This window comes from Sorghum bicolor, chromosome 3 (assembly GCF_000003195.3).
Source record: "Sorghum bicolor cultivar BTx623 chromosome 3, Sorghum_bicolor_NCBIv3, whole genome shotgun sequence".
Taxonomy (NCBI): Eukaryota; Viridiplantae; Streptophyta; class Magnoliopsida; order Poales; family Poaceae; genus Sorghum; species Sorghum bicolor.
This window is the reverse complement of record NC_012872.2, coordinates 59,927,210-59,944,177: the sequence shown is the minus strand read 5'-3', so window position 1 is coordinate 59,944,177 and position 16,968 is coordinate 59,927,210. Positions and strand designations below refer to the sequence as shown.

The 16,968-nt window shown below is 43.1% G+C and overlaps 1 protein-coding gene across 5 annotated transcripts; it reads left to right on the top strand.

The window, feature by feature from the left end:
- On the top strand, window positions 693-16,308 carry LOC8063080 (prostaglandin reductase-3). Of its 5 annotated transcripts, none has more exons than XM_021457103.1 (7): window positions 693-981; window positions 1,537-1,634; window positions 1,740-1,862; window positions 2,090-2,186; window positions 3,091-3,219; window positions 3,762-3,848; window positions 15,792-16,305. In XM_021457103.1, exons 3-7 carry the CDS (start codon window positions 1,741-1,743, stop codon window positions 16,050-16,052), a joined length of 696 nt encoding a protein of 231 aa, XP_021312778.1. In that variant the 5' UTR covers window positions 693-981; window positions 1,537-1,634; window position 1,740; the 3' UTR covers window positions 16,053-16,305. The 5 variants fall into 5 exon arrangements, with proteins under 5 accessions (XP_021312778.1, XP_021312779.1, XP_021312780.1 ...); XM_021457104.1 differs by lacking the exon at window positions 15,792-16,305 and adding an exon at window positions 4,075-6,157 and having other exon boundaries at window positions 702-981; XM_021457105.1 differs by having other exon boundaries at window positions 705-981; window positions 15,707-16,308.

Below are 16,968 nucleotides of genomic sequence, written 5' to 3'. Positions count from 1 at the left end.
CGCGTCGGCCATGAAGGAAGCAGGAGGATGAGGTCAGAGGAAGCGCTGGCGGGGCGGGCGCAGCCCCGGCCGACGGCGGCTCCAACTCCAAGACCACCCTCTTCGGCATGCCGGTTCTCGTCGCGGTGGGCGCCGCCGCCGCACTCGTCGCCCTGCTCGTCCTCTCCGCGGTGGCCGCTGCCCTCTTCTTCGCGCGCAGGCGGGGCGCCAGGCCGCCCTCGCTGTCGCGCGTCGAGCACGCGCCGTCCTCAGCCTCCGCCTCCGGCTCCTCCCGCGCGGCGTCGTCCGCGCGCAAGGAGAAGGTCGTCGGCGCGGACCAGGGCGCCGGCGGGGCGGGTGCCACCGCCACCTCCACTGGCGTGGCCAGCTCCTCCGCGGCCGCGAGCTCGCTCGAGTCGCCGGTGAAGAGGAAGGCGGATCCGGCGCTCAGGGCCGTCGGCGGCGGCGGGGGGGCACCCGCGGCGGGAGTCGAGATGGAGATGGGGTGGGGGAGGTGGTACGACCTCACGGAGGTGGAGGTCGCCACGGGCCGGTTCTGCCACGAGAACGTGGTTGGGGAGGGAGGCTATGGCACGGTGTACCACGGCATCCTTGCCCATCCGCGCTCCAGCTTCATAGCCGTCAGTGTCTCCGTGACGATCCTGGCGCTTAGCTCGTAGGACATGGCGAGCTTCGCGACCTTCTCGTCGCCTCCTGCCTTGGCCTTGGCGAGGGCGCGCTCGGCGACTTGGAGCTGCTTGGTGGTCGCGTCTATGGCTTCCTGCTTCTTGGCCGGCGGGGCGGTGGCGATGACATCGTCGAAGACCTTCTTCAGTGTCAGATTCACCTCGTTGATCTTCTTGTCAGCTTCTGGGGACGATTGCTGAGGCACTGGTGGCGAAGGAGCGGCTTCCACGGCGGCTGTGATGGTAGCAACAAGGATGATTAGTAGGAGGATCATCACGGCGAGGTCGTCGCGGTCAAGGACTTGTTTGATCAGAAGTGAGTGTCCTGTTCTTCACTGTCCCTTTTCCATTGTACTGCTGGTATCTTTCTTTTCTATCCCAGAAGCAGAAGATTATATGGTTAAAGCATGGAACTCAGGCGTCCCCTTTGAGATTAAAAAATTCCTCATTACTTGAGCATCTAACTAATTCCTAAATCGATGTGTGTAAATTAAATTAACCGGCCTAGTTCATGGTACAACTATGTTCAGAAAAGATAAAGCAGGGGAAAGGCAAAGCGACGACCATCTTTTCCTTTCAATTCAACTTCGTAGGCATATATATATCAAACTAAAATAGTCAGGGCAATGAACATTGAAGAAGCATTAGCTTTCAAGGGAAGGGAATCAAATGCATGCACGTGGGTTCCTGATAGATTGCCATAGAAGCAACAGTTATTGCTGTTTCTTACCTCAACCATACCATGCTACGACATTTAGGGTAATCTGGAGAGATAAAATGGACAGTGGATAGAAGTTTATGTTCTGATGACGATAGCTTTACTAGTCGGCATGCTTGTTGATTGAGATGATGATTTGTTTTTGGGGGTCAGGCCGAGAAGGAATTCAAGGTGGAGGTAGAAGCCATCGGCAAAGTGAGGCACAAGCACCTTGTCGGTCTCATCGGGTACTGTGCGGAAGGCCCTAAACGGTGAGCACCCACACTTGTGAATTCACCTGAATAACTGTCGGCCATGTTTGCTGATAGTCTGATTGATCGATACTCACTGGCAATGCCATAAATTTGCTTTCACAGGATGCTCCTTTACGAGTTTGTCGAAAACGGCAACTTGGAGCAGTGGCTGCAAGGCGACGTCGGGCCTGTCAGCCCCTTGACGTGGGAGACACGGATGAATATCGCCGTCGGAACGGCCAAAGGGTATGTTCATGTTCTTCTGCTGACAGGGTACTTCATAATCTTCGATTGTTATTAATCAGTGTGCATAGGGAAATAAATCCACTGGTAATTTTGCTCATGTGTTTCTTCTGTAATTGTGCATGTTTGGTTAATGTCTCAGTGATTGTTTCCTTAATAATATCACTACAATTCATCGAAAATCTGCTTGATCTGTTATAGGTGACATCCAAATTGTTTCATGTCCACAGGTCCATTAGATTTGGGAAGCTTCAAGGTATCGAAAGTAGCATGTTATTTTATCACACAACTGCTGGAGATCAAAATTATCAGACAACCAAACGCAATGTAAGTTTGAACTCTTTACTTGCTACTAATTTCACTCGTTTAGGTGTTAACACACATCGTTGTTGTAGCAATATAGACAAACTAAAGATTAAATTTAGCCTACTAAATAGACAGCACATAGCTCTAAAAAGGCCTATAAGGGCTGGTGATCTGATCTCGTGCAATCACATACCACTGCCCTGTGATCTGATCTCGTGCAATCACAAATTTAGCAAGACACCCAACACGGGTAATATTCCGCGGCTTCCGCTTCTTAATCGCCCTCTTCAGCTGCTTCTCTTCACGGAAACCTTGACGACTGCAAACGAACTTCCGAAGGGTCATCTCATTATGGCCATTGTCCCACTCACAATAGCTTCTCCTCACACTAAAACCTTTCTCTGAACCGTAGTTGTTATAGAACTGAAATCCTTCTTCTTCATTAGCAAACATCTTCCTAACAATTTCATTGTACTCTAGCAATGACTCAAGATCCGGCATTTCCTCCTATATCCATCAACAATATTACCACAGAACAAATTAAATTCCACATAACTAATTAATTAGACTAATTGAAGAAAGACATGTCTCCTATCAAGCATATGGACTAATGTTGTAGAATAAGTACATATTTAAGGACTGCCCTTGTATTTTATTAGAAAATATAAAAATATATCAGCTTCAAGAATAATATCAATTCTTTATAAAACTGCACATATGAAGTTGTACATTCATATGTCAGGGCATAAATAGGCTACCTAATGTGTTAACAGCCTTTCATATTTATTTGCCACCTGTTTATAATGCAGAGTTTGTTGTTTATATTTCTAATATTTAAGCTCGATAACATTTATACTCAAATCCATATAGAATATAGTCAGCCAGAGTACTGCTCAATAAGGATAGTTCTAATGTTCGATTCCAGGTTCTGAATAAAGAGTTTCCAAGAGGGGTCGATGTCATATACGAAACAGTAGGCGGGGAAACATTTGATGTGTGTCTGAATGCTCTAGCAGTCTATGGACGTATCATTGTAATTGGTATGATCTCTCAGGTATACTTTTGAATTTTGGCAGGCTCTGTACCTTGCATTCATCGATTTATTATATGCTCTGAGTGGTGACTCCAGTGGGTAATACAGAATAAGTCAAAATTATTATGTGCTTCACCAAAGAAAATTTTTCACATATTAAAAGTACTAAGGAGTTGAGGGGCAGATCTGCACAAAGTTGTTACTTGTTAGGGACTACACTACAAGTGCTTTATAAATTGTTCAATTTTCATCTGGTGCAGTTAATAAATATGCTTTGGGCTTATGCCATCTGTTCCTAGGAAAGATTATTGATTTGTTGAGATCATGCTTACAGTTACCTGAGCTAGTGTTCGAAGGTAGCCTAAATAATTTATCAGGATACTGTACATTGTAGTGGAAGCTTTTACACAGATCATAGTTATCACACACTGAATCTGGTATAATGCAAATTCTTATGCCTCTTGCTGACTACCACAACCAGATCTAGAAAAAGAAGTGCTTGTAAAGCCACTGCAGGGATAAATGTAGCCTAAAACTGTGAGATCTTATCTTTCTAATTTCAGGCTGGATTTTTTCTGATTCAATATGCGCACCTGTGGAAAGATCATCTTGAAAAACTGTTTAACCTGTATGCTTCTGGAAAGCTAAAGGTATGGTTCACATTTGTGCCTCTCTTGCTACCACGAGCAATGGTTCCTTTCTTAATGCATAATCATGACCTTTCTCTCTTGGTTTTGTGTTTGTGAAACCATACTCGTCTAGAAAAAAAAAAAGAAATTTAACACACATCTGGTTGTTGAATTGTTCTCTGTTATATATACGGATCTAACAAAAAAGCAAATCAAAATCACTTGTTTTCCTCTAAATCAAACGCAGAACAAGTGCAGAGGAGGGAAACCTTGGCCTTCTGAGTTCAGAGAGTTCTCCACGGAGACGGGGGCGGACGCTAAACTCCAGAAGGGATACGCGGAGGCGACCGCGTGAGCGATGTCCACGGCGGGGACGGTGGCGAGCGGCTGTCGACGGAGGGCACGGAGTGACCGACGAGGGCCAAGCACTCCTCGGCAGCTGCCACAATGCCGCGGGTGGGGGCAAGCCTGTAGGAGCGACGGGCCCTTAGCGTTGAGCGCAGGTGAGGTCAGGCCACCGGCGGGGCCGCGCGAGGGCGAGGCGGCGGCGGCGTGTGCGATGGCGAGGGCGAGGTCACGGCGAGTTGTGTCCTTCCATGTGTGCGTTTGGGCATTACGTGATGGCGCAGGCCGACCGGCGGTGGTAGCGGCGCGAGATGGCGAGGGCGAGACGGCGAGGGCGAGATGGCAGCGGTGGGTTGCGGCCTTTTTTTGCGATTGTGCTGGGCGGCCTTGCGGGGAGGGGTTGTGTGGGAGGGGTGCGTAATTACTATAGTAACCTTCCACTCTTTAAATTAATTAGAGTTAATAATTTGATTAGGAACCAAGAGGTACCAAGAGGTACCCCCAACCACAGTAAAAGAGCTCATGAGAAATATAGTTATTCTACTAAATTTGAGAAATAACCTGGATCACACCATCTAAAATAAGCTGATTCCCCAAACCAAATGCTCTAGAAAGGTTTCTGCTCCCCATAATTTTTCAGTATGCGGAAATGTGGAGTATCCAAAAAAAACTTTTGTAGTATATGCTCTATACTAAATAGCAATATATTACTATAAGCATTATAGGGATAATAAGATGTGTGCATACAAAAAAAATTGGTGTCTTTATTGTATTTGAAAAAAAAAACACTATTACTCCTCCATTCCAAAATATAAGATGTTATGACTTTTTGATACATAACTTTTATATGCACTTAGACTATCTCCAACAGAGCCGACCCAAACTGAGACCTTTCACACGTTTAGGTCACACACAACAAATGAGCAACACACCCAAAACTAGCATACTCCAACAGCGAACACAAATCCTCGCCGAGCGCCGCCCCTCCTTCTCTCCCTTCTACCTCGGCACCGCCCCTCCCTCTCTCCCCTCCATCGTTGAACACGACATCTCTTCCTCCTCTCCCTTTCGGATCCGGCGGTCGCGGGCGAGGAGCAGCCTGGATCTGGCGGCCGCATGTGAGGGAGTAGCTCAGATCCGCCACCGCTGGCTTCCCAATTCGACGTCGAGCTCTGCCTGCCTCCCACCCTGCCAAGCTTCGCCCGCCTCCCCGTCGAGCGCCACCACCCGCCTCTAACCGCGCCTCGTTGTCGCCGGGCCCACCACTACAAGTGTGTTTCATTTGTGCCGTCGTCCAGAGAGGACGTTTTTTTTGCGTGTCGATTCGATCGATAGGCAAAATAGGTCATCTGTTTGGATCATCTATTGGAAGGTATTTCTAGGTAGGCAAAGCATTTTGCAGGACCTATTTTGGGTATAGGTTGTGCTGTTGGAGACGGTCTTAGATATACAATATGGCTAAACACATGTTGAAAATAATATATCTAGAAAAGTCAAAACGTTTTATAATTTTGAATAGGGGAGGTATTAAATTAAAGATGGTTGGTTTTGTGGATGACCGGTTTGGCTAGTATGAGAGTATAGAAACTTTTACAGAACACACAATCACCGTGTGCAAAAAGGAACCAAGAGCTATGATAACAAAAATGTTCCTATACTTGCACTTACAAAAAGGGAATCCCTGAATGCGGAGAACCTGAAGGCATTTCAGAACAACGATTTCCGCTTTTCCAACGAGACATTGTAAGTGGAGAAAGGAGGGATACCTGGCCTGCGACTCTACCTATTTTGTTCTTGCAAATTGGACAATAGTTGAATACGAGCAACAGTCAAACTTCGAAGTTTAATTTGGATGTATACGGTTGGTGTAGACTGATACATCGATTCACTCTTGTCCAATTGATTATAAGTAAAAAAAACAGTTGAGCGGAATTGGCGAAAAGTTAGGAGGCACCAATTAATCAAATAACAAAAGAGAGAGAGAAGAAAACCGGAGAGCAAATAAAATGAACTATATAGAACTGAAAAAAAACTTGGCCAAACGTACATATATGGAACAAAGAAAGCATCAACGGGACTCAATATTCGGAATGACAAAGACAGGCATAAAGAGCTCTATCTTTCATCCCATGATAAAAGGGGTGATTTATTGGAAGTGGGAAGAATCAGGAATATGATTATGATTTCTGGATGAAGCTAGGCTGTATTGAAAATCCGTTTGACAAACAGTTCTACATGTAGGTTTTTTTTTTTAAAAAAACATGCTCTTATATATGAATCCTACACAGTCCCATAAATATGAGGTGTAGTTATGAAAAGTTAATATTTTCAGCTTCATTTCACCTCATTTTCATGTAAGAGCACGATTTAAAGAGCTTCTACGTTAGGAAGGTTTGGAAGGCAGAGTTCCAGGATTGGTTGAGGCGACCTTTTTGCTATCAAAAGTTCAAGCCCATTTGCACAAAAAGTACCATCTCTTTTTAGGTACCATGCATTGGTGTGTATCAAGTACCCGACCACTACGATAGAATCTCTTATCAACGCGTCTCATTAGGCTTTTGTGACCTCTGCTGGTAGTGTGTTACGTGTGGTTGCGACAGTCACGTAATGAGCATGTACGCAATCTGCTAAAAAGAAAGTGCACATCAATCTGTGCTAGCTGTGAAACCAGGACAAATTAAAAGCACCGGCGCCATTGAGAACATTCTAATCAAATCGAACATATGGGACAAACACCTGTTTTGGACAAAGTACTCCTTTTATTTATTTTTTAGATGGACTATTAAGTTTATGTTAGTGTCATTATTTGTTATATTATCTAGAAGGATGTATGAGAACATGTAGTTTGAGAGCTTAAGCCTTTATAGTTAGTAAACAACTACCGCGTAATATAGGTTTGCATGGTTGTTTTTTCCATTCTGTCAAAAAAACTGAATTGATTTTTCCTATGTTTGCAGTCCCATGCGGCTATAATCATCGTTTGGTTCATATTCATACCAAGATCCTCACATCTTTTTTTTTTCGTCGCGTGTGGAATATTTATATTCAGGAGATGCGCGAATGCTATCCTAAAAACTTTTAAAAGTGGCACTACCCTTTCATTTTGTCGTATTATATATATATATATATATATATATATATATATATATATATATATATATATATGTTTTAGGGATATTTGGTTGCTAGGCATATTTTGCCAAACTTTATTTTAGACAAGTTTGATCAAGTTGTGGTTGTTGTGTTTGGTTGGCAGCTAAATTTAGATATGATTCTTTGACTCCATATTTTAGAGAAAAAGTACAAAAAAATCCTTTGGATATGGCAAAGTGCGACTTTAAATTTTTCTTAACACATTTTTTTAGCTTGTAACACTTTTTTTATAGAATTTTAGCTACATGTAACACTTGCCTAAGGTAGGAGCTAAGCAGCCCCTTAATCATTTACTTTATTATAAGGACATGTGTGCAAACTATCCCCAGTTAAGGCCTTGTTTAGTTCGCGAAAATTTTTGGTTTTTGATACTGTAGCACTTTCATTTGTATATGACAAATATTATCCAATTACAGAGTAACTAGGCTCAAAAGATTCATCTTGTAAATTACACACAAACTGTGCAATTAGTTTTTATTTTCATCTATATTTAATGTTCCTTGCATGTGTTCAAAGATTAGATGTGACGGAGAGTCTTGAAAATTTTTGGAACTAAACAAAGCCTAAACAAATAGACCTATCTAGATTTTATCACTGTTTTTCGCAATCGCTAGAAAACCCAAGCCTTGTTTAGTTGCAAGGGAAAAAATTTCGCGACACTGTAGTACTTTCGTTTGTTTGTGGTAATTATTATCAAACTATGGACTAACTAGGTTCAAAAGATTCGTCTCGTCAATTCCGACCAAACTGTGCAATTAGTTTTTATTTTTGTCTATATTTAATACTCTATGCATACATGTAAAGATTCGATGTGACGAGAAATCTTAAAAAATTTTGGGTTTTTGGGTGGAAGTAAACAAGGCCCCAGATGAAGCAAGATTTGCAGTGGCTTTATCTTTTCTGAGGGATCTTTGTTTGTCCACAATTGATTGGTCCACAATACATGCAGATCATGCAAAGATGTTATAGAACAATAGAGAGCACGTTGTGATCCAAGGCACTATAGTCTCGATACCTCTTTAATGTGTTGCGGTGCCCGCGGTACCATCCGGACATGGTGCATCGCGCGCACTCTCGAATCGTATGCATGCCACCACATTCCCAATTTCCCATCATCGCTCATTCCTCCATTTAGATGATGATGCGCCGCGTTGGTGCATCGTGCGACCTTACATCTGCATTTTTTAAGCCTACATAACAAAATTTTAAGCCTACATAACAAATGAACGAATAAATACGACAAGTCACATCAATCCTGGCTTGACTACTAGCCTCGATCACTTTGCAAGTACTACGCGCCTCCAACGGCTAGCTATCTACTAGCTTTAAGATCTACGTGTCACGTCTAATTTAACAAGAGGTTTATAATAAGTAATGTTATTTTTTATAGCTTTTATACATTATCCATATATATGGTCTTCAAATCAAAGAAATATTTTGGAGAAGATGTTAGTGTTCACCTTGAAAGACGTGCAAGAGATTTACTTAGGCCCTCTTTAGTTCCCCATTAAAAAATTTCATCCATCCCACCGAATCTTTGGACACATACATGAAACATTAAATGTAAATAAAAAATAAACTAATTACACAGTTTGGTTGAAAATTGTGAGACGAATCTTTTAAGCCTAGTTAGTCTACGATTAGCCTTAAGTGCTACAGAAACCCACATATGCTAATGACAGATTAATTATGCTTAATAGATTTGTCTTGCAGTTTCCAGATGAGCTATGTAATTTGTTTTTTATTAGTTTCTAAAAACCCTTTGTCACACCCATATTTTAAGAACAAAATAGGATGCATAAAAGATTCATATGTGCCCTAGAAACAGTCGCACACATAAGTAGACAAATCTCAAATGTACCATCGCAGTGTTTATTACATAGCGGAATATAAAATATCACATAGTCTCATACAAATATGATAGCATAAAGTAAACAACGCTCTCGACGGAAGCTCCACACAGGGACACTGTTGACTGGTTGACTCCAAACCTAGTACTCATAACGATAATCCTCATTCCAGTCATCTTCATTATCATAACCTGAGGTGTTGGGAAATTGCAAGAGTGAGCATATATCGTACTCAACAAGTATAACCAGGGGTTCATGAGGCTCAAATAGCTGACACGGGTTTGACTGCATTTAGCTTTTAATGGTGGATAGCATGTTCATAATTAAATAGCAATTGTCAAGGTAGCATAAATAATCTATTAATCACATGATCAAGTGTAAGCATAATTAACTTATAGCATAAACGATAATCAAATGATCATAATAACATAATAAGCTCATCATCTTAATGTAGATGTCCCCAAGGCCGCTCCTGACCGTGAGCTCGGCTAGTATACCAGTTTTACACTCTGCAAAGGTTGTACATCTTTACCCATGAGTCATGATTTACCCTTTCGCCCGAGGTAGCTAATCTCTTAACCCCCTTCCTAGGGAGGTCGGCAGGGATCACTATGAAGCCTTTCAAAAGTTCGTCTAACATGTTAGGGCCGCAAGGTTTCCTTTGCGCGCAGATATAGATACCCCCTTCCGAATGGCACAATGACGCGCAACCTATACACATAAGGACAGGGGCTCGCACTATACCCAAAACGGTTCAGCCCCTCCGTCCTTTCGGGTAACCTCTAACAAGCTAGAAAAGGTCTTCATACTGAGCTAAAGCCAGATCTATTATAGCCCTCATGGTTGCACTGTTATCCCGGGTGATCACGTACAGACAAGATCTCATACAGTTATTTGTCATTCTTTTATGTTCATTGCGTAGCTATTAATCATCTTACAAGATCATGGATTATATCAACCACTAGCACATCTACACCAAATGCATATCAAGTAGGTAGCAAGGAATACAGGTAACAATCATCTATGATTTTGCTAAGGTCGACAAGGTGATAGCATGCATATGATATATATGTGTAATTATAAGTGAATAGGTAACAAGGATGATCCCAAGTTATACTTGCCTTGCTCAAAGCTCTCCTGAGCCTGCTGGTCCTCAAAGGCTTGGTCTTGATCACCAACGTACGGCTCACCGTCTAATCCCAATCATCAATCAACAACACACAATCCAATGTAGACAATCATACACGAAGCAAACAAGATATAATTAGAACAATACACCAAACAGTGGTAAAACAAATATAAAAGTTTATGAAAATAATCTACACAGCGCTACGATCACACAAACGTAAAGTTCACGAAAATCGGAATTAAAACGGAGAAGTTATGCATTTTCCAAGATTTCCTATAGAGAAATAATTAATTAAATGCTACTGCAGAATTAAAAAGTTTTAAAACAGTAAACTAATACTTCTAACATGTAGAGATCGTAAATACGAATCTAACGGAATTTGAATGGGCGAAAACGGAGTTAAAAAGAATATTTTATAAGCAAAACAAACTCAATGGTAAAACTGTAAATACTGGAAAACGTATTTTGAAACACCCTGGCTCGGTTTACGCTTTCCTAACGACGAAACGGGTTTGAGAAAGGCGCCAGGAGGACTGCGGGTTAAATCTTAAATTATCCAGGGGCTCTTAAACAAATTTCACCCCGAAGGGGTATCTTCTGTTTGGGACCGTTGATCCACGATCTGACGGCTGGGGGCGCGTCTGGGGGAAAACGGGCGGCGGGCCGGCCAGAGCTGAGCCTCCTCGCGGCGGCGCGCCATTGCTGCGGCCTGGGAGCTCGCCGGCGTTTGCCAAACTCCCAACTCTGTGCACCAAAAGCCAAGCCGCGGGCACGGGGAGAAAGAGGAGCAGCCCGCGAACTCACCTAGCGTCTTTGGTCGGGCCGAGAGGGAGCGAGAAGCTCGCGTCGCGACGGGGAAAGGATGCGGTCCTCGGCGAGATCCAAACTTCAATGAACTCGACGGCTAGGGTTCCCGAGGTGCGGAAAACGGTAAAGGGAGGTCGCGGCGGGGTCGTAGGAGCTTTATACGGTCACGATTCGCGAAAAAAGGCAAGGAAATCGCGCGCGGTGTTCCTGGGATTGGGTTCGGCCGTGTCCAGCTTGCTCACGGCGAGAGGAAGGAGGAGAAGGCGCCCGCTGGCCTGCGGGCCCGTGCTGCCAGTGAGAGAAACGGGGCGGGGCCCGATCGTCAGCCGGAGGGAGAAGGAGGCGCGCGTGTTGGGCCGGGAGAGGGAGCTGGGCCGCGCGAGGGGTGAGGGGAGAGGTGCGCGGTTGTCGCTGCTGGTTTTCGGGGCCGAAGCCGCGAGTGGGGAGAGGGGGAGCTTCGGCCTGGTTTCCAGGGGTTGGGGTCTTTTCTTCTTTTTTTTTTCTTTCTTTTCTATTTTATTTTCCAAAAACATTTTCCAAATAGAGTTTTGTGTGCAAAATAAATAAAATAAAAACAGAAACAACACACAAAAATAAATGCTATTCTCAGCATGAATGCAAAATTCAAGTTTCTAAACTTATGATAAATTTTATTTTCCACCAAAAATTGCTTATTTTCTAGATTAAATGCTCACAAAAATTCTTAAATAAATCAAATTAAATCCTATTATTTGAAAATTCAATTTTGGGTGTTACACCCTTCCCGATATCCTTCCGACACATCCGATGTGACACCCAAAAAATTTTCATCTCCAATCTAAACAGGGCCTTAATTATCAGGAAGAGCTACCTCATCTCTTCCTCACCCTTCTCCTTCACTTAGGAAATATGGATTAGCAAATTATGTGATAGCATACTCAGCAAGTTTGAGTCTTCGTATGCATGACCCTCGTGAACCATATTTAACATCTCTAAAGTGGATTCTTCAATACATTTGAGGAACTGTGCATCTTGGGCTGGTTTTTCGGCCACTGGGCTAATTGCCCTGACATACGCAAGTCTACCTCAAGCTATGCAGTGTTTTTTAGAGATAATCTTATTTCTTGGTCTTCCAAGCGTCAAAACACAATATCATATTCCAGTGCAGAAGCAGAATATAGAGTTGTTGCCAATGCGTTGTTGCTAAAGCCTCATGGTTACGAGTTGCACACTCCCCTTCATCGCAACACACTGGCCTATTGTGATAATATCAACATTTTCTACATGTCTTCGAACCCTGTTCAGCATCAATAGACAAAGCACATTGAGACTGACTTCGTTCGGGAGCGTGTTGCTAGTGGTGATGTTCGTGTCATGCATATACTCTCTCTGTCCATTTATCGGAGTCATTTTAGAGTCATGTGCAGTGACCAAGGAGAAATTAATTCGACCATTAAAAGGAGCTGCATGCAGACGGTTGAATTAATTAGACTAGTAAGATGAGCCGTATGTGCTTGGAAAAAGGTGTAGATGAATCTGATTCTTGGAGATTTTTTTTCGGTAAGATGACTCCGATAAATGGACCAGGGAGTATGTGCCTACTTCTTCACAGTTCGCTAACCTCTTCAACAAGGCACTATTGTTTAGATTCCACACCAAACACACCTGGATTAAGGTGGATACATAGACATCCAAACAAGGCCAAGCTAGTTTCCTAGATTTCATGGGTATGCTTAATTTTGGTCATGAGCACCTAAGCTATGGCTTGTTCCCCCAAGCTTGAGCTTACCCTGGTTTCCTTTCGCCGTAGTTGTTCAGGGCATGTGTTCTCTGCGCTAACAATCATAATAACAGTCGTGACTGTGACAGTGATCCATGACGCGAGTCAGTGATTCACCAAATTATGCATGATGTACAGATCAAATACCAAGTATTATTAATGGGCATCAGGGAGATAATTTGTTAGGGTGACGACTACAAGCCTCCTAATCAACTCAATCAACATGTCTCCACGATGACGAATGAATAAGTATGACGGATAGATCATCCAATAAAATTAGAAGAAAACCCGTTTAAGGTCATGTTGAGTCAACTGCTACTGGTATCTTTCAGCTAGGCATAATGATAGAGTTGTGATGTGCAGTACTGCAGTAGGCTATATATACTATCTTCAGATAAACTTTATTTAAGATGGGGACTGCATACAGTAACTATTTTCACTCTAGTGATATGTTCAACCAATTAGCGTGTACTAGTTCTCTCCGTCTCCCCTGTATGGCTGATAGATGGCGTCAACTCTGTTATCCTGGACTACTACTATACCTTTTATTTTTGTGTATGTGAGCGATAGTGATTGCCTCTCTCTTCATCTCTTTTGCTAACATTGATCTCACTGCAGAACGAGCGAGGGAACTGAACTGTGAATCTGATCGTCATATGGCGGCGAGTCTTTATTCTCGAATCCTTTCTAATAATAATAATATCGTCTTGGTGTGTAGTCTTGTCACCTTGTGATCAGTGATTAGTTTTCTATACTAGGAGATGAACTTGTTACATAGTAATTGCGTACCTAAGTAGAAGTCTAGAATTGCGGGTTGGCATATGTTCTGTTCTTATAGAAAAATAAAACCAAGTTAAAGCGACAACAACTAGAATTTAGTTTACCCGTTTTAAAAAGCCATGGATCTAGTTTATACTCACAGCGATATGATCTCCACCATGGCACTTTGACTTGTAAGTTCAATTTAAATATACTACTAATCTAACACTATTCTCTACTAAAAAACAATTTTCAGAGGTGCCTTGATTTTTTTTAGACGTGGTTTTATCGGTAGGGCACGGTGGCCTGGCCTGAGGACGGCGTTGGTGCGTTTTCTTGTTTTCCTTTTTTCGGTTTTCAGTGGCGGGCTCATGTTGTTTTGGATTTCTAGGGAGGCTAGTTTGAGAACCTGCCTCTACAAAATACTCTATTTGTAGCAACACATGCTTAGTAATGTTTGGAGCAGCCACCGCTAAAAATCGTTTAGCTGTTGTTGTAAATAGGTTCTATGGTAGTGTAAATAGAAAAGGCTACTCCCTCCATTCTTTTTTTAACTGTCATTCAGACATATCGAGGAGCCAAGGTTGTACAACACTGAACTGTGAATTGTGGCCTTTCAAGTAATGTAATATTCCATTTATCTCTTGAGCTAATATTAACTGTATAAACTACTGTCGTCTCATAGCTGATATTCATATTAGACGACGATAAATTAACTAGCAGCTTGCATGCAGTTTTCAGCTCCTACACTAGGGCCGTGTTTAGTTCTTCAACGAAATTTTTTCAGAACATTGTAGCATTTTTGTTTCTGCTTGATAAATATTGTTAATTAACTAGGCTTAAAAGATTCGTCTCGCAAATTACAGACAAACTGTGCAATTAGTTTTTAATTTCGTCTATATTTAATATTCCATGCATGCTAGATACATGATAAAACAATATGTCTTCAAGAAAAGTTAAAACGGCTTATAATTTGGAACGAAGAAAGTACATTATATATACGTGACAAAAGCTTCCATATTATGTTACCGGAACCAAATCTCACCAGCTGCTGATCAAGCCCTCGTCCAACCTAGTAAAATTAGGTCATAAATTGAGATAGATTCGAATGCAACCAAACATTATTATCATGTCATGTAGCGAGGCGTTGGCGTGTTCGCGGCTGGCGAAGTTGACACTTGAGAAAGTGAGAAGTGCCGACGATAGGGATCGGCTGGTTGTTTTTGGCAATCTGTTAACGCGATTGGCCTATCGGCATTGGACGTGGCGTGAACATGCGGCAGTGAGCGGTTGGATATGTAATCAGAGATGATGTTAGTTTTAAGCGCCACCGCCGATCGAGTCGAGTGTCTCTTTCAATTCGTAGCTGTAGAGCTGTAGCCGGGCCCCCACTTCCGCTGCATGCGTCGTACAGGTGTTTTTGTCTACTACATGGATCGAGAAGACGTCGGTTCCCCGGTTAGATTCGCTCTTTTTTTTTCATCTACGGCCTTGTTTAGTTCACCCGAAATCCAAAAAGTTTTTAAAATTTTCCGTCACATCGAATCTTGCGGCACATGTATGAAGCATTAAATATAGACGAAAACAAAAACTAATTACACAGTTTGTCTGTAAATCGCGAAACGAATCTTTTGATCCTAGTTAGTTCATGATTGTACAATATTTATCAAATAAAAACGAAAATAGTATAGTAGCGAAATCCGAAATTTTTTCGGAACTCAACAAGGCCGTACGAGTAGTATACAGGTTGACGCCGGCCGATCTGATGTCCGTTTTGTCGAGTTGGAGAGGACAAGTTTGCCAACATTCGCATCAGATCATTGTCAAATGGCTACTTGTTTAATGTAACAAAGCACCGCTAGAAAACGAAGGGGCCGGTGGAGCCGGGCGTGTGATGTTTGCAGGGCACGTTGAGTTGGGCTAGCTAGCGGCGGAAGCTTAGCTAGCTGTACAGAAGGTCTTGTTTAGTTCCGAAAAGATTTTAGATTTCACTATGATAGTATTTTTGTTTTTATTTGATAAATATTATTTAATTATAAATTAACTAGATTTAAAAGATTCATCTCATGATTTACAGGTATGTTGGGCACCGCTCCGTAGGATTCACACGCCCAAGCGAACTTACTGAGTGTAAGTACCCCATTTGGGCTGAAATGTTGCAGCTCAACGTTGAAAGCCTCCATCACTTGACGAAGGAAGGCATACGACGGCATCCGCAGACCACAGGTGAAGAAGTCCATGAAAACGACTGCGTACTCCGCTTCGAGCGCAGGTACCGTCTGGCCAGCAGGGGGAACCATCGCACGACCCTCTTTAAAGAATCCAGCATCAACCATATCTGCAATATCCTACGGCGTGATGATGGACTCCCTAAACTCGAAAGTAATAGCAGCCATGGAGTCAAATTCCTTCGCACTAACTAGATCACAAATTGAGACCTCCACGTCGGACAGGGTCTCTTCCAGGTCTTGGGTAGCTGCAACCTCCATCATGCAATCTTTGAATCTCTTCAGCCAACCATCGGATCTCACACTCAGCAAATTTCACAAAGGACCAAAGAAATTCGCTCGAGAAGGACGGGGCGAAGGAAAGGGAGCCTGTGGGGGTATAAACCCCTATACCCTCATGGGCCTATATGGGCCGCACCATCAGAGGTGGCTCGGCCCACAAGATGAAGACGTGCGGCGCACGACTGGTCGGCGTGCACCGCAAGGCTACAAGATTTTGTACCAAATAGGATACTTTGCTTGTAACTCTGTCCCTTCAGGATATATAAGGAGGGGCAGGGCGAACGAGATGGTCATCATCCCCGACTTCGTGGCCATGGCGGGCGACTTCACGTTCACCGTCAGCTTCAACAGCTTCACCGCCACGACCACGGAGGAGGTGTAGATCCGATCTGCACCAACCACTTCTTCATCGACGTCGACGGCGGCTTCAACCACGTTGGCTACGACTCCAACTACTCCAGCAACGTCTCCGACCACGCCGACAACGCGTCACCCGCTTCTTTGCTACAAAGGGAGGCAGATCGACGACACCGACCTGCTCAGGCTATCGACCAAGTTGTTTGGCCTACTTGCTCTGACCACGAGTCGCAATAATAATCGCCGCGAAGAACGGCGCTACGATAGCCGCGACCACCATCACGACAACAAGTCAAGCAACTCTCCCGACCAGACTTTCGTCCAAAGATAAGTACAATTCTAATATTTTATTTATTTTTGGCATAATATTTTTAAGATTATTATTCTTCAAAACAACTTTTTTAGCCGACTAGTTTTTTCTCCTACACGAGCTTTCCAGAGCCGGTACTGTCTCCGACTCCTCCCTACACGT